Source organism: Eimeria necatrix, genomic scaffold (genome assembly GCF_000499385.1).
Source record: "Eimeria necatrix Houghton genomic scaffold, Enh_scaff56, whole genome shotgun sequence".
NCBI lineage: Eukaryota > Apicomplexa > Conoidasida > Eucoccidiorida > Eimeriidae > Eimeria > Eimeria necatrix.
In genome coordinates, this window is record NW_013654424.1 from 97,425 (window position 1) to 121,004 (window position 23,580).

Genomic DNA, 23,580 nt, shown 5'->3' on the forward strand with positions numbered 1-23,580 from the left:
GTGCTGCCGCCTATAGAGCAGCAGCAGCAGCAGCAGCAGCAGCAGCAGCAGCAGCAGCAGCAGCGAGCCAGATGGGACAGGCCTGCCGCTCCCCTGGGCCTCCCCAGAGTTTACCCTCCAACGGAGCAGCGCAGCGAGACGGCAAGCGGCGCAGCAGCAAAACTCCGCGCCAGCAGCAGCAGCAGCAGCAGCCCTCAGCAGCAGCAGCAGAACAGCCCCTTCAGCCTAAAGCAGGCGATAGGGGGGCCCCCTGCTGCTGCTGCCAGTGGGGCCCCCACAGTTAAGGTTGGGGGCCGACGGGGGCCCCCGCAGCTCTCCATGGAGCCTCCAGAAGCAGGTAGAACTGTGCTGCTGTCGCGGACAAGCTGGCAGCAGCAGCAGCACGAGCAGCAGCAGCAGCAGCACGAGCAGCAACAGCAGCAAGAACAGCAGCAGCAGCTGCGGCAGCAAAGGCAGCAACAGCAGCTGCTGCAGCTGCAGCAGCAACAGCTGCTGCAGCAGCAATACCAGCTTCAGCTGCAGCAATACCAGCTGCAGCAGCAGCAGAAGCAGCAGCAGGCTCGGGAGAGCTACATAGGGCAAAAAGCAGCGAGAAACCCGCGGCGACTGCCGCGGCCGGTGAGTGCCCCTCAACACGTGCCAGCAGCAGCAGCAGCAGCAGCAGCAGCGGGAGTAGCAGCAGCAGCAGGAAGAACTGCTGTAGTAAACAGACACAGCAGGGCCCCACGCCGACTCTCCCCTGGCAAACTGGGGGGCCCCCCACACACCATAAGGGCCCGCAGCTATTTGAGGGGCCCCCAGGGTTCGAGGGCCACAAGTGTAGACACAGCTGAGCAGCAGCGGCGAGCCACTGCTGCTGCTGCTGCTGCTGCTGCTGCTGCTGCTGGGGCGAAGCAGCTGCAGCAGCAGCTCCTGGAGAGGCAGCAGGAAGTGCTGCAGCAGCAGCAGCAGGTGCTGGAGCAGCAGCGGCAGCTGCTGCAGCAGCGGGAGCAGCTCCTAGGGGCCCCCCAGGCAGCTGCAGACACACTGGGGCCTCCTCTTGAGCAGCTGCCTGGGCTGAGGAGGCAGCAGCAGCGGCCAGCCCCCAAAGCAGCAGCAGCAGCAGCAGCAGCAGCGGCAGGGGCCCCCACTGCAGCAGACACTGACACGGAGTCCGCAGGCAGCAGCCCCAGCAGCAACTGGTCAGGCAGCATCAGCTCAGGAGAAGTTATTGTAACTCCAACAACTCATCGAGAGTTCGTTTGCATGCAAGCAAGCACTCTGGGGCCCCTCAGGGGGCCCCTCCTAGGGGGCCTTTCTTCTGAGGTGACCCTGGGGGCCCCCAGGGGGCCCCCCCTGGGGGCCCCCAGGGGGCCCCCACTGGGGGCCCCCTTAGGGGCCCCCCTAGCGGGCACACTGGGGGGCCCCCCAGGGGGCCCTCTGGGGGGCCCCCTGGGGGGCCCCCCCAATGCTGCTGCCCACGCGGCGGGGTCAGGGGCCCTCGCCGGGGCAGCTATAAAGACATCTCCCCATGCTGCAGCTACGCTGCTGCAGGGGAACAGTGCAGCAGCAGCAGCAGCCAGCAGCAGCAGCAGCGCGGGAGACCTCCGCGTGCTCGTGCCTCTCAGCAGGTCCGCTGCAGCAGCAAAACCAGCAGCAGCAGCTGCAGCAAACCCTCAACTGAAGCTCCAGAGTCTGCCTCCAAAGGAGGGCCTTAGGGGGCCCTAAGTGGGCCCCACAATGGCTCCATAGGAGGTTCACCTCGGGGGCCCCCCTAAGAAACAGCAGCAGCAGCAGCAGCAGCAGCAGCAGCAGCAGCAGGAGCCGCAGCAGCGGCTCCTTGTGGCCCCTTCTTGAGGCCACCTTTAGGGGGGCCCCCCCTGAGGGGCCCCTCTTTGGAAAGCTAAACCCTAAACCCTAAAGACTAAAACTGAATTGCCTGCGGGGCCTCGCAGCCCCTGCGGTTTACTGCAGCACGACTGCGCCGAACCCTAAACCCTAAACCCTAAACCCTAAACCCTAAACCCTAGGCCTAAGCGCAACCAAAGAAAGGTCGAAAAACTTAAAGGCTGGCTGCAGCCGCCCCACTTCTGGGGCCTTTCTGTCTATACAGTGCAGCAGTGCTGCGCCCAAGGGGCCCCCTAGGCAGCCACTTAAGGGGCAGCCCTTAGGGGCCCCAAGAGCCCTACCAGGGGCCCCACAAATGCTGGCAAGCGAGTCTGCTGGGGCCCCTTGGGGCCCCCTGAGGCCCTCTGGGGCCCCCTGAGGCGCTCTGGGGCCCCTTGAGGCCCCTTGGGGGCCCCTTGAGGCCCCCTGGGGCCCTACGGGGACCTCTGGGGCCCCCTGGGGCCCCCTGGGGCTTCCCAAGGGGCCCCCAGGGCCCCCCCAAGTGGGGGGCCCTTAGAAAGGGCCTGTGGGGAGTGTGTGTTTTGGTGTGTGTTTGAAGTTGGCTTCAGTTGGCCTGCTGCCTCCAGTTGGGGGTGGAAGAGTCCAGGGCTTTGACATATTCTGCCTGGGCAGTGGCTTTGTCCATTCCCTTGAGCTCTGCCCAGGCCTTCCACTTTTGTTTGGCTTCAATTTGATAAAAAGAAGGCTCAGGGGTTTCGTTGTCGCCCACAGTGGCTTGTTTGTAGAGCCCGTAGAAGCGGAGCTTCTGCGCAGTCGAAGGCTCCGCCCCCGCCGCCGGCTTGCGCACAAATTCAACTGCTTTCTCGAATTCAGAAGACATTTTCAACTCCAAATTCGAAAAAAAAGAGAAAAACGAACAACTTTTGAATATTTTAAACGCAAACTCAAGCCCAAAACTCCAGTGTGCACGCTGGCGCAACGCCCGCATGTGTCTGCACAACCACGCTGTGCGATCAGCAGCACGGGACCACACGAGCCACCGCGAGCGAAATGGAAAGTTTAGAAGAAATTTAAAAGAAATAAATTAATTTAAAACACTTTAATTAGTTTTTTATTTCGTTTTTGGAACAAAGACAAAGCACCCACAGCAGAGGCAACACCCGCGCCGTCCCACGCCGCTGCACTTCCCTACTCGGATCTTATGGCAGAAAGCCGCAAATAAAGGGAGAAACAATAAAGTTAATTATATTTTGAAGTTTAAAAGTTATTTGTTTCCTCTTATTCGAACATTTATTCTCAATTCAGAGCCAGAAGCGCCCACAGACACCCAGCTGCTGCATAGGCTTCAGAAATGTTCTACTCTCTTTGCAGCTGCGGCTGCTGCATGCACAAGTCTAGAGCTGCTCCGTGTGCTTCAAATAGTCCATTAAAGTCTAAATGTTGCAATTTTCGTGTCTTGTGGGGCCCCCCACAGCTAGCTACAGCTAAGTGCAGCTGGCCGTGGCTAGCTGCAGCTAGCCACAGCCAGCTAGCTGCAGCTAGCTGCGCGGGGCTACCGGCAGCTAGCTATCTCTGGGCGCAGCTAGCTGCAGCCCAGCAGCGCTGACTGCAGCAAGCTGCAGCAGCGCAGCATCAGCTGCAGCAGCACTGCCCATCCCGCTGCTGCTAGCCGCAGCTAGCTGCTGCTTGCTGCAGCTAGCTGCAGCTAGCTGCAGCTAGCTGTGTGGCGCTGCAGCTGCTGGCTAGCTGCCGCAAACTGCAGCGTCTGCAGACGGAAAAATACTTAAGTGAACCATCTAAGTCTAAAGCAGACCAAATAATAAGTTAAATGGACCAGTGGACCATCCAAATAAAAATGAAGAAGAGGGGCACAAACGCATGCACAAGAGGCGCCGTTCGCAGCGCCTTTGAATTCTCTCAGTCTCACATGATGGATTAAATAATTAATTTAAATTAATTATTTAATTCTTCAATTAATTAATTAAATTGCCCTTTGGAGGAAATAAATTAACCACTTGGCCCAGTTCACTCAAACCAAGAAGCCAACTAACGCAACTCATTCTGCTGCATGCAACTCATGTGGCTTTATTAGGCATTTAAATGAGATCAGTCCCGCTGCTGCTGCTGCTGCTGCTGCTGCTGCTGCTGCCGCTGCTGCTGCCGCTGGTGTCGCCGCTGCTGCCGCCGCTGCTCTCGCCGCCGCCGCCGCTGCCGCTGCTGCTGCCGCTACTACTACTACTACTACTGCTGCTGCTGCTAATGCTGCTGCTGCTTCGCAGCTGCTGCTGCTGCTGCGAAGCAGCAGCAGCAGCAGCGTCCTCCACCGCAGGAAAGGGAATCCTTCGCGCCCCAGCTGCTGCCGCTCAGCAGCAAAAAGCCACAAGGGCCTGTGCCCCTGGCTAGCTGCAGCCAGCGCACAGCTAGCCGAAAAAAGCCCCGCTAGGCACAGCTAGCCATGGCTAGCTAGCTAGCTAGCTAGCTATCAAATCGAAACTCCGCAGAGTTGCAGAGAACACAGAACCCCAAGATGGCTTGTCTGCTGCCTCTCTTTCGAAGCGCAGCCAGCGCCCCCACTCCCTTAATCCCATTACCTGGCTAGCTGCAGCTAGCTGCTGCAGCTAGCTGCAGCTAGCTGCAACTAGCTGCAGCTAGCTGCTGCAGCTAGCTGCGAGCGCCCGCAGCAGCTGGAGCTGCTCCTTTGAAGCAGCGACCTCGGCACTGCCCTTCCCCGGGCTAGCTGCGGCTACTAGAGCTCGCCGCCGTGGCTAGCTCTGGCTAGCCAGCCGCCTTCGCCTGCTGCTGCATCTGCTGCTGCTGCACCTTCCCCTGCTGCTGCTGCACCTGCCCCTGCTGCTGGTGCACCTGCAGCTGCTCTACCTGCCACTGCGTCTGCAGGCACAGCAGCAGCAGCAGCCGCTGCGGCTGCACCTGCTGCTTTGCCTGCATGTACAGCAACAGCAGCAGCAGCTGCTGCTGCACCTGCTGCTGCGCCCGCAGGTCCAGCAGCAGCAGCAGCTGCACTCGCTGCACTTGCTGCACCTGCTGCTGCGCCTGCAGGCACGGCAGCAGCCTTTGCTGCCGCAGCTGCCTCTCCTGCTCCTGCAGCAGCAGCTGCTACTTACAGCTCCTCCCCTGCTCCTGCTCCTGCAGCTGCAGCAGCAGCAGCAGCAGCTGCTGCTGCTGCTGCTGCTGCTGCTGCAGCAGCTGCTGCTGCTGCTGCTGCTGCAGCAGCTGCTGCTGCTGCTGCTGCTGCTGCTGCAGCTGCTGCTGCTGCTGCTGCTGCTGCAGCAGCTGCTGCTGCTGCTGCTGCTGCGGCGCTAGGGGCAGCTGTAAGTGCACTTGAGGCGCACTTCGTCTTCGCCGTGGGCGTGTCTGCATGCAGCCCCAGCCCTGCAAAAGCCGTTGAGCCAAAAGAAACACAAACTGGTTTTGTAGCAGTCTGCTGTTGACCGCAGCTCCCGCAGCGCGTGCGCAAACTTGCAGCGGTGAGAGGCCCTGCAAGCACAAACCCCAAACCCTAAACCCTAAACCCTAAACCCTAAACCCTAAACCCTAAACCCTAAACCCTAAACCCTGAACCCGGAACCCGGAAGTCGGAAGTCGGATTCCTCCTGAACCCTCTTAGATCCCAGGCCCGGGGTCAGCGAGACGCGGGCGGGCTTGCAGCCGTGAGGCGGGTTGTGCCCACACAAACCCTAAACCCTAAACCCTAAACCCTAAACCCTAAATTCGGGCTCAACAGGCCGGAGGCGACTTGCAGCCGCGATAAATCCCCTAAACCCTAAACCCTAAACCCTTGAAAGCGCACGCTTCGCAGCAGCCAGTCAGCAGTCACAGACCGCAAGCACCAACCTACACCCCAAACCCTAAACCCTAAACCCTAAACCCTAAACCCTCGAACTCACAGCCGGCAGAGCCCACTCTTGTACAACTGACACATCCGAGTCTTAAATAAAGGGTTTGGCGGGTGGGCCCCCTGGGGCCCCTGGGGTACCCCCTGGGGCCCCTGGGCATTTTGGACTCCGTGGGGCCTCGGGCTGGGCCTCGCGCGAGGGCGGGCCAGTTGCTGCTGCTGCTGCTGCTGCTGCTGCTGCTGCTGCTGGTGGGGCTGCTGCTGGGAATGCTGCTGCTGCTTGTGCTTCTGCTTCTGCTGCAGCTGCTGGTGTGCCTGCTCCTCGTCCTGCTGCAGCTCTTCCTCCTCCCCTTTCTGCTGCTGCTGCTGCTGCTGCTGCTGCTGCTGCTGCTGCTGCTGCTGCTGCTCAGTTGACCAAGCAGCATCAGCTTCTGCAAGTTCCCCCTGTGTCACCTCTGCAGCCTCTTCCCCCTGAAGCTCTTCAGGGGGGGGCCCCCCAGCCATTTCGGCTTCGGTGGGCCCCTGCTGCTCCCCGCCCTCTGCTGCTGCTGCTGCTGCTGCTGCTGCTGCTGCTGCTGCTGCATGCGCGGTGGCCTCTGGGGCCGGGAGGGTCACCTGGGGCCCCTTGAGCGCGGGCCTTCCCCTCCTTCTGCAGCAGGCCAGCCGCGCTGAGGGGGCCCCCAGGGGGCCCCCCTTGTCAGCAAAAAGCTTGTTGGGTTTTCTTACATCTTCTATGTCGCTGCTGCCCCCCAAACAAAACCCTAAACCCTCGCGGCCGCCGGCCCCACAGGCGAGGGGGGCCCCCCACTGGCAGCGCTCCAGGAAGCATTCGCTGGGGCCCCGGGGCCCCCGCGCAGCAGCAGCAGCAGCAGCTGCTGCTGCTGCTGCTGCAGGTGCAGCCGCAGCAGCAACCTCTTGTCCGGGGCCCCCAGAGGCTGGGGCCCCACGGGGCCCCTCGCAGCCTGCCCCCTCAGGGGGGCCCCCGCAGGGGGGCCCCCCGGGGCCCTCGTCAGCAACGGCAGCTTGTGGGGCCCCGGGGCTGTACCCTTCAGTATCCTCTACTATGTTGACCAGGGAAAGCGAGTCAGGGGCCCCCGGGGGCCCCCCGGGGGGCCCCGGGGGCCCCTCCTCTGATGCGGAGGGGGCCCCTGCGGGGGCCCCCCCTGGGGGCCCCCCAGGGGCCCCCGCAGGGGCCCCCCCTGGGGGCCCCTGGGGCTGGGGCATGCAACTTGGGGAAAAGAGACAATCCCAGGTGGTGCCACTGTAGGGGCAGAAGAAGGGGCAGTACATCATCATCATCATTAGCTGCTGCTGCTGCTGCAGCTGCAGCAGCTGCTGCTGCTGCTGCTGCTCCAGCTGCTGCTGCTGCTGCACGCCCACGTACTCGCGGCCCCAAAAACCCTGAGACCCCAAACAGGGGCAGCCCCCGGGGGCCCCCAGGGGGCCCCCCAGAGCTGCAGGGTATGGGGCATCTTGCTGCTGCTCCCCTAAGTATTGCTGCGGCAGCGCCACAGCGTACGACACAGTCTGCTGCTGCTGCTGCTGCTGCTGCTGCTGCTGCTGATAGGCCTCTTCTTCTTTCGATACCACGTAAGAAGTACTAGAACAAGAAAAGGAACAAGGGTACTGGGGGCCCCCCACGCATGCATACGGGGGGCCCCCCTCCGCGTAGGGGCGGGCCTGGAGGTTCTGCTGCTGTCCATAGGGCACTATTTGAGATGCTGCGCAAGCCCAGCTTTCCTGCTGCTGCTGCTGCTGCTGCTGCTGCTGCTCCTGGTCTTGCTGCTCGTCTCCTGCCTCGCCTGCGGCAGTCCCTTCTCCGGCAGCAGCGTCAGCGCCAACTGCTGCAGCAGCAGCAGCAGCAGCAGCAGCAGCAGCAGCAGCACTTTGCTGCAGGGTCACGGCGCAGTGCACAGCGTTTCCGTTTAGAGGTGTACGTACATCTCCTGAAGCTCCACTTTGGGGCGTGTCCTCTGCTGCTGCTGCTGCTGCTGCTGCTGCTGCTGGTTCCGTCGCTGCTGCTGCTTCTGCTGCTGCTCCTGCTGCTGCTGCTCCTGCTGCTGCAGCCAAGGAGCAAACATGTGTGGGGCAGCTTGCTGCGCTGAGAGATGAACTATTTGCTGCTTCTGGGGTGTCAGTGTCTGAACAGTGTGAGGCGCAGCAGCTGGTGCCGAAGCACTGGCGCTGCTGCTGCTGCTGCTGCACGTGCTGCAGCTGCTGCTGCTGCTGGGCGCACTCCGGACGCAGCAGCACCCCCCGCTGCTGCCTAATTGCTGCTGCACTTCTGTAGGGGCCCCCCACTGGCATTTTGCTGCTGCAGTGCAGCGCTGCTGTGCAGCCCACATCGTCTTCAGCGGAGCCGCAGCAGCTGTAGCTGCTGCTGCCCGCTGCGCTGCTGCTGCTGCTGCTGCTGCTGCTGCTGCTCTTGAGCTGCCCCGGGTGGACATAACAGAGTGGCACGCCCTTCATGGTCCCCAAGGGGGCCCCCAGGGGGGCCCCCTGGGGGCCCCCCTGGGGGGCCCCCCCGGGGGGCCCCCCTGGGGGCCCCTGGGGGGCCCCTCGAGGCTGCCGCGAGGGGGGCCCCCTCTGCGGCAGGTCTGCGTAGAGCTGCGAGTCATAGAGAGAGCCGCAGCGGCTGCACTTGTCCGGCCAAGGCAGCAGCAGCAGCCGGAACTCCCTGCGCAGCAGCCGTTCTGCTGCTGCTGCAGTGGTGTGGGGCCCCACAGCTGCATGCGCTGCATGCAGCAGCAGCTCCTTGTCTATTTCCCCAGTCCTCAGGTAAGTCAGTACAATGGCAAAGATCTCGGGGTGGCAGTCCAGCACCAGGCGAGGGACCCCCTGCTGCTGCTGCTGCTGCTGCTGCTGCTGCTGCTGCTGCTCCAGCTGCTGCAGCAGCGCAGGGCACTTCGAGGCTGTTTCCCACGTGGCGTGGAACAGACGTGGGCCCACCTGCACTTCGACTAGACTCTGCTGCTGGGGCTGCACACCAGCTGAGGCTGGTGCTGCCGCAGCAGCAGCAGCTGCTGCTGCTGCTGCAGCTGCTGCTGCTGCTTCTACTGCGGGGCTGCCGGTGGCGGGAACACGGGGGGACGCTGAGGATGCGATGCTGCTGTCCCTGCTGCGGCTGCTGCGGCTTCTGGGGCTGCTCTTGAGGCTGCTGACATCGCCGCTGCAGCTGCTGCTGCTGCTGCTGTTGCAGCAGCTGCTGCTGCGTTTGCTGCATCTGTTGCCCTCGTTGCTTCCGTCGCTGCTTGGGGCGTCACAGATGCGAGGCTGCTCCAGCTGCACCTCCTGCTGCAGCAGGAAGAGGGTCTGCTGCTGCTGCTGCTCCTGAGCCTCGTGAGCCACCATGTTGCTGCTGCAGCAGGGGCCCGCAAGACAAGAAGACAGCAGCCGCGGGGGAACGGGAAGCTGCTGCTAAATGAAGCTGCTGCTGACGGCTGGGAGTTCTAAAAGACAAAGAAAAAAAAATAAATAAATAAATGAGGGGAAAAATGGGCGAGCAACACAAATAAAAACAGCGAGAGGCAGCGAGCTCCTGCTGGCCTGCGTCGATTCAAGATCTGCTGCTCTGCGTTAGGGGGCTGCTGGGGAGCCTCACGAAAAAAGAAATAAAAATAAATGAAGTGGAAAACTAAAAATAAACACCCAGTTGGAATTCAAAGTGGATATACACCTACACCGCAATCGATTGCGGCGTTGCGTTCGGGAGCTTCCCCCCCTGTCTTCTCTATGCCTGCTGCGGGCCCCAGGGCCCCTGTCAGTTAATTTATTAAAAGGAAATAATAAAGTATTTAAAAATACATTTTGTCAACGCAAAAAGAAGCGAAATTTGCTGCTGTTTAAGCCGAGACCAGGGGGCCCCTGGAGTGCCGCGAGGGCCCCCTGCCCCCCTCAGCAGCAGCAGCGGCGTCTGTGTGTGCCATCTGGAGCCTCTTTTGTTTTAAAAAGGAATATTTATTTGATTTAAATATTAATTTGAGAATTATTGGCACATTTTAGCGCGAAATTGCTGCGCAGGAGGGCCCCTTCGGGGGTTTCTGTTTGTCTCAGCCGCATTTTCGGGCGAAGTGCTACACAGCTGCTGCTGCTTGTTTGCTGCAAGTTCTTTCTCTTAACCCCTTTAAACTCTATTAGCCCAATTAGCTGCATTTGGCTTTTCACCGAGCCACTGGCTGCTAGGGTTTAGGGTTTTTCTAGGGTTTAGGGTTTGCGCACGGCGCTCGCTAGCTAGGGTTTAGCTCTCTCGAGACAACTCGGCAGCAGCAAAAGGAAATAAACTGAGCTGCTGCAGCAAAACTTTTGAATTAATTTCAGAGGCAAAGAGAAGCTGCTGCGACTCCCGGAAGCTCGAGGTGTACGTACACCCCAGCTCCGCAGCAGACACCGCCATACACTCAACTCTGTTTCATTTTATTTTCAACAGAGTCTTTTGCTGCTCACAACTTTTATTGTTTTGGCCTTAAAGGCTTTTGCTGCAGCTGCTTCTAGCCGCTGTCTGGGGCCCCTAGGGTGTCTGTACACCTCCCGTGCTGCTGCTGCTGTTCTCCTTTTGCTGCTTTTGGCTGCTGCAGCTTCTTTCATTTTATTTCTTCTATTTTGACTTTTCTTTTTTGCTGCTGCAACACTCAGTGTGTCTTCAAGTACTTTAAATAAATCCATTTGGAGTCAAGTGCTGCTGGCAAATTCGCCTTCGCCTCTCAGCAGCAGCAGAGCACTGGGCGAAGAAGACCCAAAACTGCAGCAGCAGCCGCAGCATCTGCTGCTGCTGCTGCTGCTGCTGCTACGTCTGCTGCTGCTGAGGCTACTTCTCTTTCATATGTGCACCCACTTTTTGTCTTTCGACTTCCTCCATGACTGCCAAGAGGGGAGGCAAGTGGGGTCTTCGCTTTTTCTGCTGCTGCTGCTGCTGCTGCTGCTGCTCCTCCTGCTGCTGCTGCTGCTGCTGCTGCTGCTGCTGCTCCTCCTCCTCCTGCTGCTGCTGCTGCTGCTGCTGCTGCTGTGTAGGGGGCCCCCTTGAATGCACCCCTGTGTGCCGCAGCGCAGCAAGCGTTAGCAGCAGCGCCTCTTCAGTTCTTATAGTTCGCGAAGACTGAAGGGGACAAGTATTAACATAAGAATCAAAAAGGCATTCAGGGGGTACTGCTGCATCAGTACCCTCTTTGAGGGGCCCCAGGGGGCCCCCGGGGGCCCCCTGGCGCCCCAGGGCCCTGCAGGCCCGCCGCAGGTCCGAGGAGGGGGGCCCCCCAGCAGGGCAGGGGGGCCCCTCAGCAGCACAGAAGCCAACTGCAGCACGAGCTGCTGCTGCTGCTATGCCACTTTGGGGGTCCCTTAGAACTGCCTCTAAGCCGCTGAGGCCCCCGAAGACCAGCAGCAAATGGCTGCAGCAAAAAGACACAAGAAATGCGCACATAGTGAAGGTTTGCTGCTGCAGCTGCTGCAGCAGCAACAGCAAGAACAACTGCAGCAGCAGCAGCAACTTGAGCAGCAGCAGCTCCTTTTTCACAGCTTTATATATACAACTTATATGCATTTTATAGGTCGCTCTATTTAAATGAATTGTCACATCTAGACAATATAAATGCAAATTAATATCTAATCCACATATGCACAGAAATGTATTTATATTTAAAAGTAAAATGGTTTATGCATAAGGAAAGAAGCATAAATGGAGCAAGTAAAAATATAAATTTTTGTTTTTAAATGCATTTAAATGCATTCATATAAATGCGTGCAGTTGCTGCAGCAACTGTTGCTGCAGCAAACATATACTTGCTGCAGCAGCCACATTCGTTTATTGCTGCTTCTGCTGCTGCCTTGGGCATATTCCACCGATGTTATTTGATTGCTCCTTTATAACATTTAATTACTTATTTAATAATTCTTATTTATTTATTTATTTAATATTCATTCATCACTTATAGAATGCACAGGGGCCCCCGCTTTAACTATGGGGATGTTTAGACTCCGAAATAATATTTATTATATATATTAAAAGTGTTTTATAAGTATTTAACTATTTTAGTATGAAAATAAAAATTAATATAGTTCATACAAAATGTATAATCTACAGATAATAATATATATTATATTGGGTACAAATGTGAGTGCAAACGGCACTATTCGAAATCCCGATTTATTATTTTTTCTATTTCTTTCTCTTTAATTCAGCAAATAGCATTAGTTTGTTGTGGGTCCGGGCAGCAGCAGCAGCAACGTAGAGTCCCGCGCTGCTGCTGCTGCTGCTGCTGCTGCTGCTGCAGTGGCTGCTGCACTGTACCTGTAGCTGCCGTGCTGCATGCTGATGGCTGCTTGCTGCAGCGGGACTCCCCTTTCAGAAGTTCCCACAATGCAGTCATAAAGCCCTTCTCTCTTGAGGTCTTTGTCTTTATTTTTATTATTTGCTTCTTGACTTTTGCTGCTCTTTTTGCTGCTGCTCAGATTGTGGCCTCTAAACACCTCCCGCAGAGAACTCGCAGCGCGAACTTGATAGCCCCAGTACAGCCCTGGGGCGCAGCACGCATGCAGATGGACTGCTGCTGCTGCTGCTGCTGTTGCTGCTGCTGTTGCTGCTGCTCTTGCTGTAGCAGCTGCAGCGGGCGCTAGTGCTGCTGCTGTAGAAGCTACTAATGCTACTAATGCTGCTGCTGCTGCTGCTGCTGCTGCTGTGGCGGCAGAAGCAGCCACAATTCACTCTTGCTACAGAAATACGCAGAGGGGCTTCGCAGCAGCAGAGGGTGCAGCAGCAGCAGCAGCAGCAGCAGCAGCAAAAACAGCAGCAGGAGCAGCAGCAGCGATACCAGCAGCAGCCACTGCGCACACCGCAGCGGCAAGTCCAGCAGGTGGCTGCTTGCCGCCAGCAGCTGCTTCCCCCCAAGTTGCCAAAATGAAATATTTGAATTGTTTTTTATTTTTAAAATTAATTGAAATTAAATGAAAATTATTTACCTGCCAGAGTCGGAGGCTCTTGAGGAGAAACTGCTTCTCCCCGCAACACCAATTTGCGCTGAGACGGCAGCAGCCGGTTCAAGTCGCCAGCAGTGCGCAGCGAGGGGTGCAGCCGCAGCGTCACCCTGCAGCACAAACCCTAAACCCTAAACCCTAAACCCTAAACCCTAAACCCGAGGCCCCTGGGCCTAACCCTCAGCCTTGCTGTGCAGCGCTATGCAAAAGGCACGAGTCCCAGCAGCTCGCAGAAAGAAGCAAACGCAAAGCCACCGTGGAACACAAACCCTAAACCCTAAACCCTAAACCCTAAACCCTAAACCCTAAACCCTAGACAGCTACGCGGCAAATCATGAAAATCAGGGAAGAAACCCTCGCCGCGTAAGCCCCGGCCAGAGCAACATTGACCTTTACCCCCAAACCCTAAACCCTAATTCTGAACCCGCAGCGCTAAACCCTAAACCCTAAACCCTAAACCCTAATTTGCCCTGGGGGACCCCGGGGTGCTCCGTGGCCCGCGCTGCTGACCTTGTGCCCGCGGGGATTTGCTGCTGACATGCAACAGGAAAAAGAAGGCCACAATCCACAAGGGTCCCCCCTTGGGACTTTTCTAAAGAAACACCTTCTCTATAAGGAAGCCATTCATCGCGGCGCAGGTGGTGCGGCGCGTCCAGGGGGTTTTGCAGGCCCGCGTGCTTCAGGTCTAGGGTTTAGGGTTTAGGGTTTAGGGTTTCGCGAAGACCACGCCGCAGCAGCACACGCAACCCACAGCAGCAGCAAACACACACTCATGAACAGATATAAACGCCAGAGGCAGCCACGCCAACAACGAACTCGGCAAAACTGACAATTCAAAGGAAGACAAAAAGACAAAAAGAGAAAAAAAATGCTATTCAATCCAACCCCTCTTTTTCACTCTCAGGGCCCGGAGAGGCCCCGGGATGGGGCCCCCTAGCAGGTGCCTAAGGGGCCCTTGGGGCTCTGGAGAAGCATGGGGGCCCCCGCAAGGCCCCTGGGGGCCCCCCGTAGCCTAGCAGTAGCCTTGGGAAGGCCCCCGCAGGGCCCCTGGGGCCCCCCCTTGGTTTAGCGGTAGCCTTGGGGGCCCCCGAAGGGCCCCTGGGGGGCCCCCATGGCCTAGCAGTAGCCTTGGGGGGCCCCCGCAGGGCCCCTGCGCGCCCCCGCGGCCTAGCAGTAGCCTTGGGGGCCCCCTGGCTGTGCTGCAGTGCTTGCCTGGGTGCAGCTTGAAAAGGCGTTTTCTAAGGAATTGGGGAGTTTCTAAATATTGTAGATTGCGAACAAAGAAGTCCAAAGAGGGAGAGCGACCCGTTGATGGGTCTATTGCAGACGCTGCACACCAAACCCTAAACCCTAAACCCTAAACCCTAAACCCTAAACCCTAAGCTGCATGTACAATCAAAAAAGCAACTTAGAAAGCCAAATCGCGCTATAGGAAGGCCCTGGGGGCCCCCAAAGCTTTGGGGGCCCCTTGAAGAGGATTGCTGCTGCAGGCTTACCACAGTCTTCATAGACAACAACTTCATCAACACCCATCACTGTCAAAGACCTGGCAATGCAGCCCACCAAGGCGGCCCTCAGCTCTGCAGACTGAAACACCAAACCCTAAACCCTAAACCCTAAACCCTAAACCCCGAAGCCCCGGGCACAGAGCATCTTGACGAAACAAAAAGATAAAAATAGGGAGTGTACGGAAAGCAGATGGCAGCAGAGAGCCGGTGACGCAGAGCCAGGCAGGTGTACGTACACCTCAGCAGCAAGAAAGAAATCTATTTCAATTTAAGAGTTTTTCATTTGGCTAAAATTTTAAGAACTAGGGCCAATGCATGCAGCAGAGAGCACGAAAAACAGAAACAACTCTGCACGGAAATCCGTGCATCCTTGCAATTACCTCGGGGTCAAATCAGAAGCTACAAGCGAATAATAAATGAAGAACTAAAAAGATGCAATTGGGGGAAAAGCGAAATGGAAAAATAAATAGAAATGGGCAAAGACAGGCAATGCAAAGGGATGAAACTGAAAAATAAATTATTAATAAAGAATAGAAAAGATGATATTAGGGACAAAGAAAAGTAGGAAATGAAAATAAACGAAGACAGGTAAGGCAAAAAAATTGAGTGAACGAAAAGAAGCAAATTTAAAAGAATAAAATCGATAAAGATATGCAAAAGCAAAAGGATAAAAATGAAGGAAAAGAGGAAAAGGGAAAAGACACAAACCCTAGGAGCAAGAAGGGTAAAAGCAAAGAAAGTGGGTCTTAAGTGCATGCAACCTTCTTGTCCTTTCTTTGCATGCATGCAAATTTGGTAGAAAATAATAAAAAATAACAATAAAAAGAGAAAAGAAAGGACCAATTTGCAATAAAAAGAGAAAAGAAAGGACCAATTTGCTCGAAAAGACGGAGAGGAAAACAAAACAAAGAAAGCCAAGAGCCCCGCCCAGGTGTCTGTACGTACACCTGAAGGCCGTGGGACCCCGCATAAGGCTCGGCCTTTTATTTTCATTTTTTTCTTTTTGCTTACTTGTGCATTGGCCACTATAGAGGCCGGCAAAGCCACGCTGAGGGTCGAGACGCGGGGGGCCCCCTCAAAGGGTATTTGCTGCAGAGGCAGCAGCAGCACAGGGGCCCCCTAATAAGACAAAGAAACCCTTTAGGGTTTTTTTGCTTTTTCTGAAACTTGCAGCAGCAATATTAGGGTTTGGGGGGCCCCCCTGTCCCCCAGCAGCTCTTGGGGGGCCCTTTAGAACTTACTTTGGGGATGAATTCGAGGGACTGCTCAAAGGCTTCGTTGGGAACCCACTCATCTGTGTCTGCGCTGCAGAAAAAGCCCCAAAAATGCATGCATGCATGCATGTGTTTATGCATGCATGCATGCATGCATGCATGCGGCGGGCGCATGCAGCGAAAGGCCCTTGGCAGGAGGCGCAGTGGATTAATTAATTAGTTGAATTTGAATAAAATGGATTTATTTAATTGCGAAAAAAACAAATTAATTAAAAAAAGAAGACAAAGACATGCGCAATCAGCAGCACTCGGTGACAAAATAAGAAGGCCCTTTCAGGGCCACAGCAACCCTCGTGGGAGTCGACTCTAGGGTTTAGGGTTTAGGGTTTAGGGTTTAGGCCTTTAGGAATGGGCAAGCAACGCGGCAATAGTCAAACTCACTCGCATGCCCCGCCGCCTGCAGCTCTTTGTGGGGCCCCCCGGCCTTCGGGGTTTCCCAAACCCTCGGGGGCCCCCAAACCCTCGGGGGCCCCCAAACCCTCGGGAGCCTCCAGACCTTCGGGGGCCCCCGAACCCTCGGGGGCCCCCAAACCCTCGGGGGCCCCCTGACCCTCGGGGGCCCCCAGGCCCCGATTTTTGGACTCTTTCCGCCTCCTTCTGGGGGCCCCTAGTGAGGCCTCTGGCTCTTCAGGCTGAGCCAAAGCTTCCCTGCATCTTTTGGGGGCCCCTCCCCTACCCATTTGCTTGTCTGTTTGCGGGGGCCCCCGTGGCTATCGAAGTGACCTGGCTTGCTGCCGTAGGAGGCCCCAGAAGGCCCAGTTTAAGCCCCAAGAGGGTCTCAGGGGCCCCAAAATGCAAATATATTCAAAAAATTGATTATTTTGATGTATAAAGGCGCTATAATTGGGTTTAAGGGGCCTCCTGCCAGTTAGCTGTCGGCCCCACAGGAAGGCCTCGGGGCCCCTGGCGGCGGCGAGGCTGGGGGGGCGGAAGAGGTCCTTTTTGCGGGTTTTTTGCTGGCAAATTGTGTGCAATTAAAAGCAAATAAAAAGTACCATTAAATGGAATTAAATTTGAGCTATTGTGGGGCGAAAACGGGGAAAGAGAGGGCGGCAGGGCCGACGGGCTGCACTGGTGAGCTCTCTCCCTCCCTGCGGCGTGGCTGTCACGTGGGGCATCGCTGGCTGGCGTTGGTTTGCTGTCTGGGCCGCTCAGTTTGTTATTTTAAACAACAAAAACTGCAAAGACAAGTTGAATAAAGTTTTTGAAGGACATTTTGGCTGACACCGGCGGTCTCCGCGCAGAAAATGGCGCCCTCGAACCCCCCCCCGAGCAGCAGCAGCAGCAGCAGCAGCAGCAAGGTGAAGGACCTGACGCTTGCTGCCTTCGGCCGCAAGGAAATTCAACTTGCAGAAGCAGAAATGCCCGGACTTATGGCCCTCCGAGCAGAGCTGGGGCCCCGCAAGCCGCTGCAGGGAGTCCGCATCACTGGCTCGCTGCACATGACTGTACAGACAGCTGTGCTCATTGAAACCCTCACCCACTTGGGCGCCACAGTCCGCTGGTGCTCCTGCAACATTTTCAGCACTCAGGACCACGCAGCAGCAGCAATAGCTGCTGCGGGTTCGGCCACGGTCTTCGCCTGGAAAGGTTAGTTGCTGCGCCGCGCCCCCCCCTGGCTAGCTGGCTAGCTGGCTAGCTGGCTGGCTGGCTGGCTGGCTAGCCGCCCACTTGCGCTGCACACTCAGGGCGCCGGGCAGGCGGCGAGAAGTCCGCACTGTTGCGCTGCTTGCTGCTGCAGCTGCTGCTGCTGCTGCTGCTGCTGCTGATTCGCTGCTGCTGCTGCTGCTGCTGCTGCTGCTGCAGGTGAAACGGTGGAGGAGTACTGGTGGTGCTCGGAGCAGGCACTGACTTGGCCGGACTGCGCGGGCCCTGACTTGCTGGTGGACGACGGGGGGGATATAACTCTGTTGATTCACGAAGGAGTGCATGCAGAGGAGGTTTACGAGTCTTCGGGTTTGCTGCCGGAAGTTGCTGCTGCAGCAGACGAGGAAGCAGCAGCAGTGCAGCAGCTGCTGCGGCGGAGCGTGGCGGCCGCGCCGCGGAAGTGGCGGCAGCTGGCCGCGGGCGTGCGCGGAGTCAGCGAAGAAACCACCACGGGCGTGCTGCGGCTGCTGCAGCGCGCTGCAGCAAAACTGCTGCTGTTTCCCGCAATAAATGTGAACGATTGCGTCACAAAAAGCAAATTTGATAATATTTACGGCTGCAGACACTCTTTGCCCGACGCAATCATGAGAGCCACCGACGTGATGCTGGGCGGGAAGCTGGCAGTGGTCTGTGGCTACGGCGACGTGGGCAAGGGCTGTGCTGCAGCACTTCGCGGCCAAGGCTGCAGAGTTATAATTTCGGAAATAGATCCAATTTGTGCTTTGCAAGCGGCCATGGAGGGTTTCGCGGTGGCGCCGCTGGAGGCGGTGGTGGGGGAGGCGGACTTGTTCGTGAGCGCCACGGGAAACAAAGACATTATTTTGCAAAAGCACATGCAAAAGATGAAAAACAACGCAATTATTGGAAATATTGGCCATTTTGACAACGAAATTGATGTCAGGGGCCTCAAAGCCACCCCAGGCATCCGCTGCGAAAACATCAAACCCCAAGTCGACAGGTACATCTTCCCAGACGGCCACGCTGTCATTCTTCTCGCAGAAGGCAGACTCATGAACCTCGGCTGCGCCACTGGCCACCCCTCCTTCGTCATGTCTTGTTCGTTTTCTAACCAAGTCCTCGCCCAGGTGGCTTTGTGGGAGGCAGCGGCTGCCAAGAGCTACTCCAACCAGGTGTACAGACTCCCCAAGCACCTCGACGAGAAAGTCGCTGCTCTCCACCTCCCCGCCCTCGGCGCCAAACTCACCCGCCTTTCGCAAGAACAAGCCAAGTACCTCGGAGTCAGCCCCGACGGGCCCTTCAAGTCCGACGACTACAGGTACTAGCTGCTGCTGCTGCAGCAGCTGCAGCAGCAGCAGCTGCTGCTGCTGCAGCAGCAGCAGCAGCAGCAGCGGCTGTTGCGGGCGAGTGGCAGCTGTTTGTGTACGTGGAGAGGCGCCGGGAGGCCGGGCTGCTGCTGCGTTTCTTGAATTGTTTACTTGTCGAAGTTTGCGGAGTTTCTTGTTTGGTTTAATTGGTTATTATGCAGCTGCCTGCGCAGACAGCTGCTCCATTATATCTTTACTTTTGCCGTTCTTTAAAAACGGCCCCAAGACAAATTTATTTTTGGCCCCGCCGGCTTTGCTGCTGCTGCTGGCCAGCTAGCGCAGTAGCTAGCTGGCTAGCTGCCTGCGGCTGCACTAGCTAGCTGCCAGCTGCCTAGCTAGCTGCCTGCAGCTGAGCCCAGCCAGCTAGCGAGCCGCTGCAGGCCACCAACAAGCAACTGTTTATACAGCTGCACGCGCTTTATGCTTAATGTCTTTCCTACTGCTGCTGCTGCTGCTGCTGCTGCTGCTGCTGCACTGAGTTGCTTCAAGACTAGCAGTCAGCCGGAGGGAACTGTTTGGGGGCGCTGCAGCCAGAGTGCCGAACTCTCCCAATTAGGGTTTAGGGTTTTGTTAGGTTTAAGGAGCTTGCGTTGCACAACCAAGTTCAACTTATTGGCAGCAGCTGCAACAGCTGCAGCTGCTGCTGCTGCTGCCAACAAGAAGCATTCAGCTGCAGCCAGTGAGCCAGCAGCAGCTTCAATTTATGCAAATTCCCCACACCCCACTGCTGCTTCTTGAGGGGCTCTTATTGCTGCTTCTTTATTGGCTTCTACTTCCACTTTTGCTGCTTCTCCCGCCCCTCTGGACTGTACAGACACCCCGCTGCTGCTGCTGCTGCTCACCAGCACCCACTGCTGCGACAGCCGCGCCGGCAGCCACAAGAGGCCCCTGGGGGCCCCCTTGGGGGGCCCCCTGGGGGCCCCCAGGGGGGCCCCCATAGGGGCCCCAAGGGGGGCACCAGGGGGGCCCCCATCGACACTAGGGGCCCCTTCCGGTGGCATCTGTGGGGGGGAAGAGTTCGCAGTGAACTCCTGCTGAATTTCTTGCAGCAAAACGGGAGCAATAAGAGCTGCTGCTGCTGCTCTTGACAGCACCTGAGGCAGCAGCAGCATGCACTTCAACAAGATAATGAGTTCAAACTGATTTGGAGCTTTTTGTTTATTTTGTTTTAATTTTATTTCAACTTTATTTAAGTATTTAAATGAGACTTGCAGCTGCCAGACGCTAGGGGTGCTCGCAGCTAATTGCTGCAGGACCTGTTGAGCTAATGGGACGCAGACTGCTGCTGCTGCTGCTGCTGCTGCTGCTGCTCCTGCTGTTGCTGCTGCTAAACACTGGGGAGCCGAAGCAGAAAGACAGCGGCAAAGCAGCAGCAAAGCCAGCAGCAGCGGCAACAAGCAGCAGTAGTGGTAGCAAAAGATGCAGTAGCAGTAGCAACAGCAGCAGCAGCAATACATATGCTAGCAGCAGCAGCTACAGCAGCAGCAGCAGCTAAAATCGTTTACTTGGTGGGCCAAATCCTCATCAACCTGCAGCAATTCAGCGGTAGGCTGCAGCAGCAGAACGCTGCGAAAGGTCGCAAAAAAGTGCGCAGCAACTTTAACACTTCCAAGAAGCTCCGAGAGCCCCTGTTGTTGTTGCTGCTGCTGCTGTTGCTGCTGCTGCTGCTGCTGCTGCTCTTGGTCAAGAGGGGCGGCGTAGTGGTCAGGTAGAAGCAGCCTGCAACAATTCACACAAAAGCTGCATACTTCTACGTCTGAGGCTCGCCCTACCCTCGCAGCAGTAGCAGCAGCAGAAGCAGCAGCAGATAAGCTGCAGCAAGAAACAGCAGCAGCAGCAGCAGCCCGTCGCCACCGTAGCAGCAGATTCAGCACGCCCAGCAGCAGCAGCAGTTAGACAAACCCGAATGGAGTAGCCGAATGGACTGCTGCCAGCAGAGGGCCCCCCTCTATCAGCGGTTCCGTCGTCGGTATCTGCTGCTGCTGCCTTTGTTGCTGCTGCTGCTGCTGCTGCTGCTGCCCCTGCTGCAGCGCCTGCTCGAGACGCCGCTGCTGCACGCAGCAGCTAAGCACTATATCTGTCGCGTTAGGAGCTTCTTCGTTCTGCTGTACCTGCTGCGGCAGCTGCTGCTGCTCCCCCTGCTGCTGCTGCTGCTGCTCCCCTTGCTGCTGCTGCTGCTGCTGCTGCTGCTGCTGCTGCTGCTGGGGAGCGCGGTTGTCAGGGCGCAGCAGCAAAGATAAGGAGGGACAGGCGAAGGCCTTCATTGCTGCAGCAAAGGAAACGCCGCCGCCGTGGGTGCGGGAGGAGACTGCGAGCAGCTGCAGCGCGCAGCAAACTCTTGCTGCTGCTGCCCACACATTCCACAAGTCTTCAGCAGCAACGCCCTCTGCAGCTTCTGCTGCAGCCCCTGCTTCCTCGCTGCTGCTGCTGCTGCTGCTGCTGATTCTCTTGCTGCGGCTGCCGCCACAGATATCTGGGGGAAGAAGTTTCAGGGAAATGAGGGCCTCCACTGTTTTGGGAAGGCCCCACGAAGGTGGGCCTGCTGCTGCTGCTGCTGCTGCCGCTGCTGCGGTTGTCAGTCCTGCTTCTGCTGCTGCTGCTGCAGCTCTCTCTGTTTCTCTTAGTCCCCTGCAAATGGCGGTCAGGAGCTCCTGCAGTCCATCAGCACCTGCAGCAGCAATATCAGCAGCAGCAGCAGCAACAGACAGCAGCAATGAGAGCAGGCCCTTGCTGCTCGTGGCTCCACAACTCGGCTGCTGCTGCTGCTGCTGCATCGCAAACGCGGCAGCAGAAGCCGACGCTTTATTAGGAGTGCCCACGGCAGCAACAACGGCAGCAGCGGCGGCAGCAGCAGCAATGGGAGCAGCAGCAGCAGCAGCAGCAGCAGCAGCAGCAGCAGCAGCCGGCTGCAGTGTTACCCTTGCATGCGCGTTGGTTTATTTTTACTGTTTCTCTGGTGAAGTCCTTTTCAATTTGTTTTATGTCAAGAGGAGAAAAATCGCAGGGGCCCAAAGTCTCAAAGACAACAGGCATTGCCTGCAGCCGCTCCCTGCAGCAGCAGCAGCAGCAGCAGCAGCAGCAGCAGCAGCAGCGTTGTAAGGCACGCAAAAAGGAGGCACTTAAAGGAAAAGCCAAACCCACCAATAGGCTTCCAGACTCTGTGCTGCTGACGGCTGCAGCGACGGCGAAACACCAGCAGCAGCGCCTATGCAAATGCTGCTGCTGAGGGCTTCTTCCAGCTGCTGCTGCAGCAGCTGCTGCTGCTGCTGCTGCTGCTGCTGCTGTTGCTGTAGTTGCTTTTCAGCGGCTCGCGACCATATATTCAGCTGGCGCTGCAGCAGCGCAGAGAATCCGCAGCACTAACACCATCACTTTGCCGTTGCTGATACGCTGCAGCAACTGCTGCAGCAGTTGCTGCTGCAGCGGAGCCAACGTCATCATTATCAGCAGCAACAGCAGCAGCAGCAGCAGCAGCAGATAGCGAAGTGCCAGCAGCAACAACAGGAGCAGCCGCAGCAGCCGGAGCAGCAGCCGCAAAGGCAACAGAAGGTGCAGGAGAGCAACAGCAGCAGCAGCTGCAGCACACTCAAAGCAGCAGCAGCAGCAGCAGCAGCAGCAGCCTGTTAGTGTTAATGAGAAACACACCTTAGGGTGTACGGACGCACAAGCAGCCAAGAGGTTCAGGCGAAGCAGCTCGCACTCGAGACACGCTGTTAAGATCTGCAGCACACAGGACAGCAGCAGCTGCTGTTGGTGCTGCTGCTGCTGCTGCTGCTGCTGTCTGGCTGGCTTTTGCTGCTTCTGCTTCTGCTGCTGCTGCTGCTGCTGCTGTGGCGGCTGCTGCTAAGGGGAGACGGGGGCTGCATGCAGCTCGGACCTGCTGCAGCACTTGCTGCCGCTGCCGCTCGCACTGGAAAAGCGCAGAAGCAGCAGCAACAGCAGCAGAGTGCTGCCCCTCCGTTTCTGCCCCAACTGTCTCTATCAGGCGCAGCTGCTGCTGCTGCTGCTGCTCTAAACTGTCCCCCTGGGACCCTGAGGGGGCCCCCAGGGGGCCCCCCCCCGCAGCCACCAGGCACTGAAGGTCAGCCAGAAGTTCTTCTGTCTGCAGCTGCGGCCATTCCCCCTGAGGCCTCTTCAGGCCAGAAGGGGGCCCCCCGGGGCCCCCCGCTTTGTGGTGGGCCCCCATTGTTTTTCATTAGCAGCGCTGGCCGCCGCTGCTGCTGCTGCTGCTGCTGCTGCTGCTGTTCTGCTGGCGGTGTGCTGCTGCTGGCCGCACGAGGCCTGCCGCCGCCGGCAGCGTTCTGCTGCTGTTGCTGCAGGTGTTGCTGCCGCTGCTGCTGCTGCTGCTGACTTCTACCTGCCTGCTGCTGCTGTGGCACTGGCTGCTGCTGCTGCTGCAACAAACTAAAAGGGGGTCTCACGCCCGAGCTCGCAGGAACAAGGCAGCAGCAGCTGCAGCGCTGCTATGCCGTCGTGGGCAATTTGCGCCCGCGGAAGAGGCAGGAAAAAAGAATGGAAACAAATCCAATTTGTTGATAATTAATATTTTTGAATTAATGCAATAAAAATGTCTAAAATGAGTTATTGTCCCGAGACAAAAGACTATGCCGCGCGCTGTCGGCGCAGCCGCTGCCGCCGCGCAGCCTGCTACTGCTGCTGCTGCTGCTGCTGCAGTAGATTGCAGTGTTTGAACAGCAGCAGGAGCAGTTCTGCCACTTTAGAGGTGCATAATAGCGTTTTAAAGATTATTTGTTAGTTGCTGGTTTCTGTGCATTGTTTCGGGGCTGCATGCGTTCGGCAGGGGTGTTTATACTTGAACGAGGACTTGCCCCGGGCTGCCTTCCTGGCTTAAGTGTGGACTTAGCGTTATTTTTTGCTGCTTTTTTGCCTTAAATCGCCTTCTGATTCCTTGTTGCTTCATTGTTCCATCGCTAGCTGCTGGCCTCAGTGGAGCAGCAGCAGCCGACCAGCAGCAACAGCTGCAGTTGGCCCCCCAGCGCGCCTTAGAAGAAGCTTCCTGTCTTTTTAAAGTAGCCTCTGCTGTGCAAGTCTTTCTTAACTTTCTTTGGCATGCATTTAGAGCTCATTAAACACGGCGACGAGCAGCAAGCAGCGCCGCAATAGCGGCAGCGGCAGTTTGGTTGACGGCAGCAGAGGCACAAGCAGCTGCAGCAGCAGCAGCT

At 57.4% G+C, this 23,580-nt stretch overlaps 5 protein-coding genes across 5 annotated transcripts; 1 reads left to right on the top strand and 4 right to left on the bottom strand.

Moving 5' to 3' along the window:
• Positions 1 to 2,431: 2,431 nt before the first annotated feature.
• On the bottom strand, positions 2,432 to 2,707 carry ENH_00063520 (acyl-CoA-binding protein, putative; the record flags this gene model as incomplete). The annotated part of the gene is made up of 1 exon (XM_013582102.1): positions 2,432 to 2,707. The coding sequence occupies one exon, from the start codon at positions 2,705 to 2,707 to the stop codon at positions 2,432 to 2,434; it is 276 nt and encodes a 91-aa protein (XP_013437556.1).
• A 1,216-nt stretch (positions 2,708 to 3,923) lies between these two features.
• Positions 3,924 to 9,031, bottom strand: ENH_00063530 (hypothetical protein, conserved; the record flags this gene model as incomplete). Its single annotated transcript, XM_013582103.1, has 5 exons — positions 3,924 to 4,183; positions 4,669 to 4,767; positions 4,950 to 5,322; positions 5,550 to 5,601; positions 5,733 to 9,031. 5 exons carry the CDS (start codon positions 9,029 to 9,031, stop codon positions 3,924 to 3,926), a joined length of 4,083 nt encoding a protein of 1,360 aa, XP_013437557.1.
• A 1,453-nt stretch (positions 9,032 to 10,484) lies between these two features.
• Positions 10,485 to 16,105, bottom strand: ENH_00063540 (hypothetical protein, conserved; the record flags this gene model as incomplete). Its single annotated transcript, XM_013582104.1, has 10 exons — positions 10,485 to 11,061; positions 11,961 to 12,186; positions 12,629 to 12,753; positions 13,154 to 13,305; positions 13,542 to 13,655; positions 13,923 to 13,972; positions 14,140 to 14,230; positions 15,163 to 15,240; positions 15,393 to 15,456; positions 15,807 to 16,105. The coding sequence occupies 10 exons, from the start codon at positions 16,103 to 16,105 to the stop codon at positions 10,485 to 10,487; spliced, it is 1,776 nt and encodes a 591-aa protein (XP_013437558.1).
• A 567-nt stretch (positions 16,106 to 16,672) lies between these two features.
• On the top strand, positions 16,673 to 18,355 carry ENH_00063550 (adenosylhomocysteinase, putative; the record flags this gene model as incomplete). Its single annotated transcript, XM_013582105.1, has 2 exons — positions 16,673 to 17,015; positions 17,232 to 18,355. The coding sequence occupies 2 exons, from the start codon at positions 16,673 to 16,675 to the stop codon at positions 18,353 to 18,355; spliced, it is 1,467 nt and encodes a 488-aa protein (XP_013437559.1).
• Positions 18,356 to 19,098: 743 nt separating this feature from the next.
• On the bottom strand, positions 19,099 to 22,263 carry ENH_00063560 (hypothetical protein, conserved; the record flags this gene model as incomplete). Its single annotated transcript, XM_013582106.1, is given in 7 exon segments — positions 19,099 to 19,491; positions 19,903 to 20,116; positions 20,300 to 21,065; positions 21,316 to 21,446; positions 21,539 to 21,729; positions 22,043 to 22,117; positions 22,129 to 22,263. The coding sequence occupies 7 exon segments, from the start codon at positions 22,261 to 22,263 to the stop codon at positions 19,099 to 19,101; spliced, it is 1,905 nt and encodes a 634-aa protein (XP_013437560.1).
• Between the last annotated feature and the right edge of the window lie 1,317 nt (positions 22,264 to 23,580).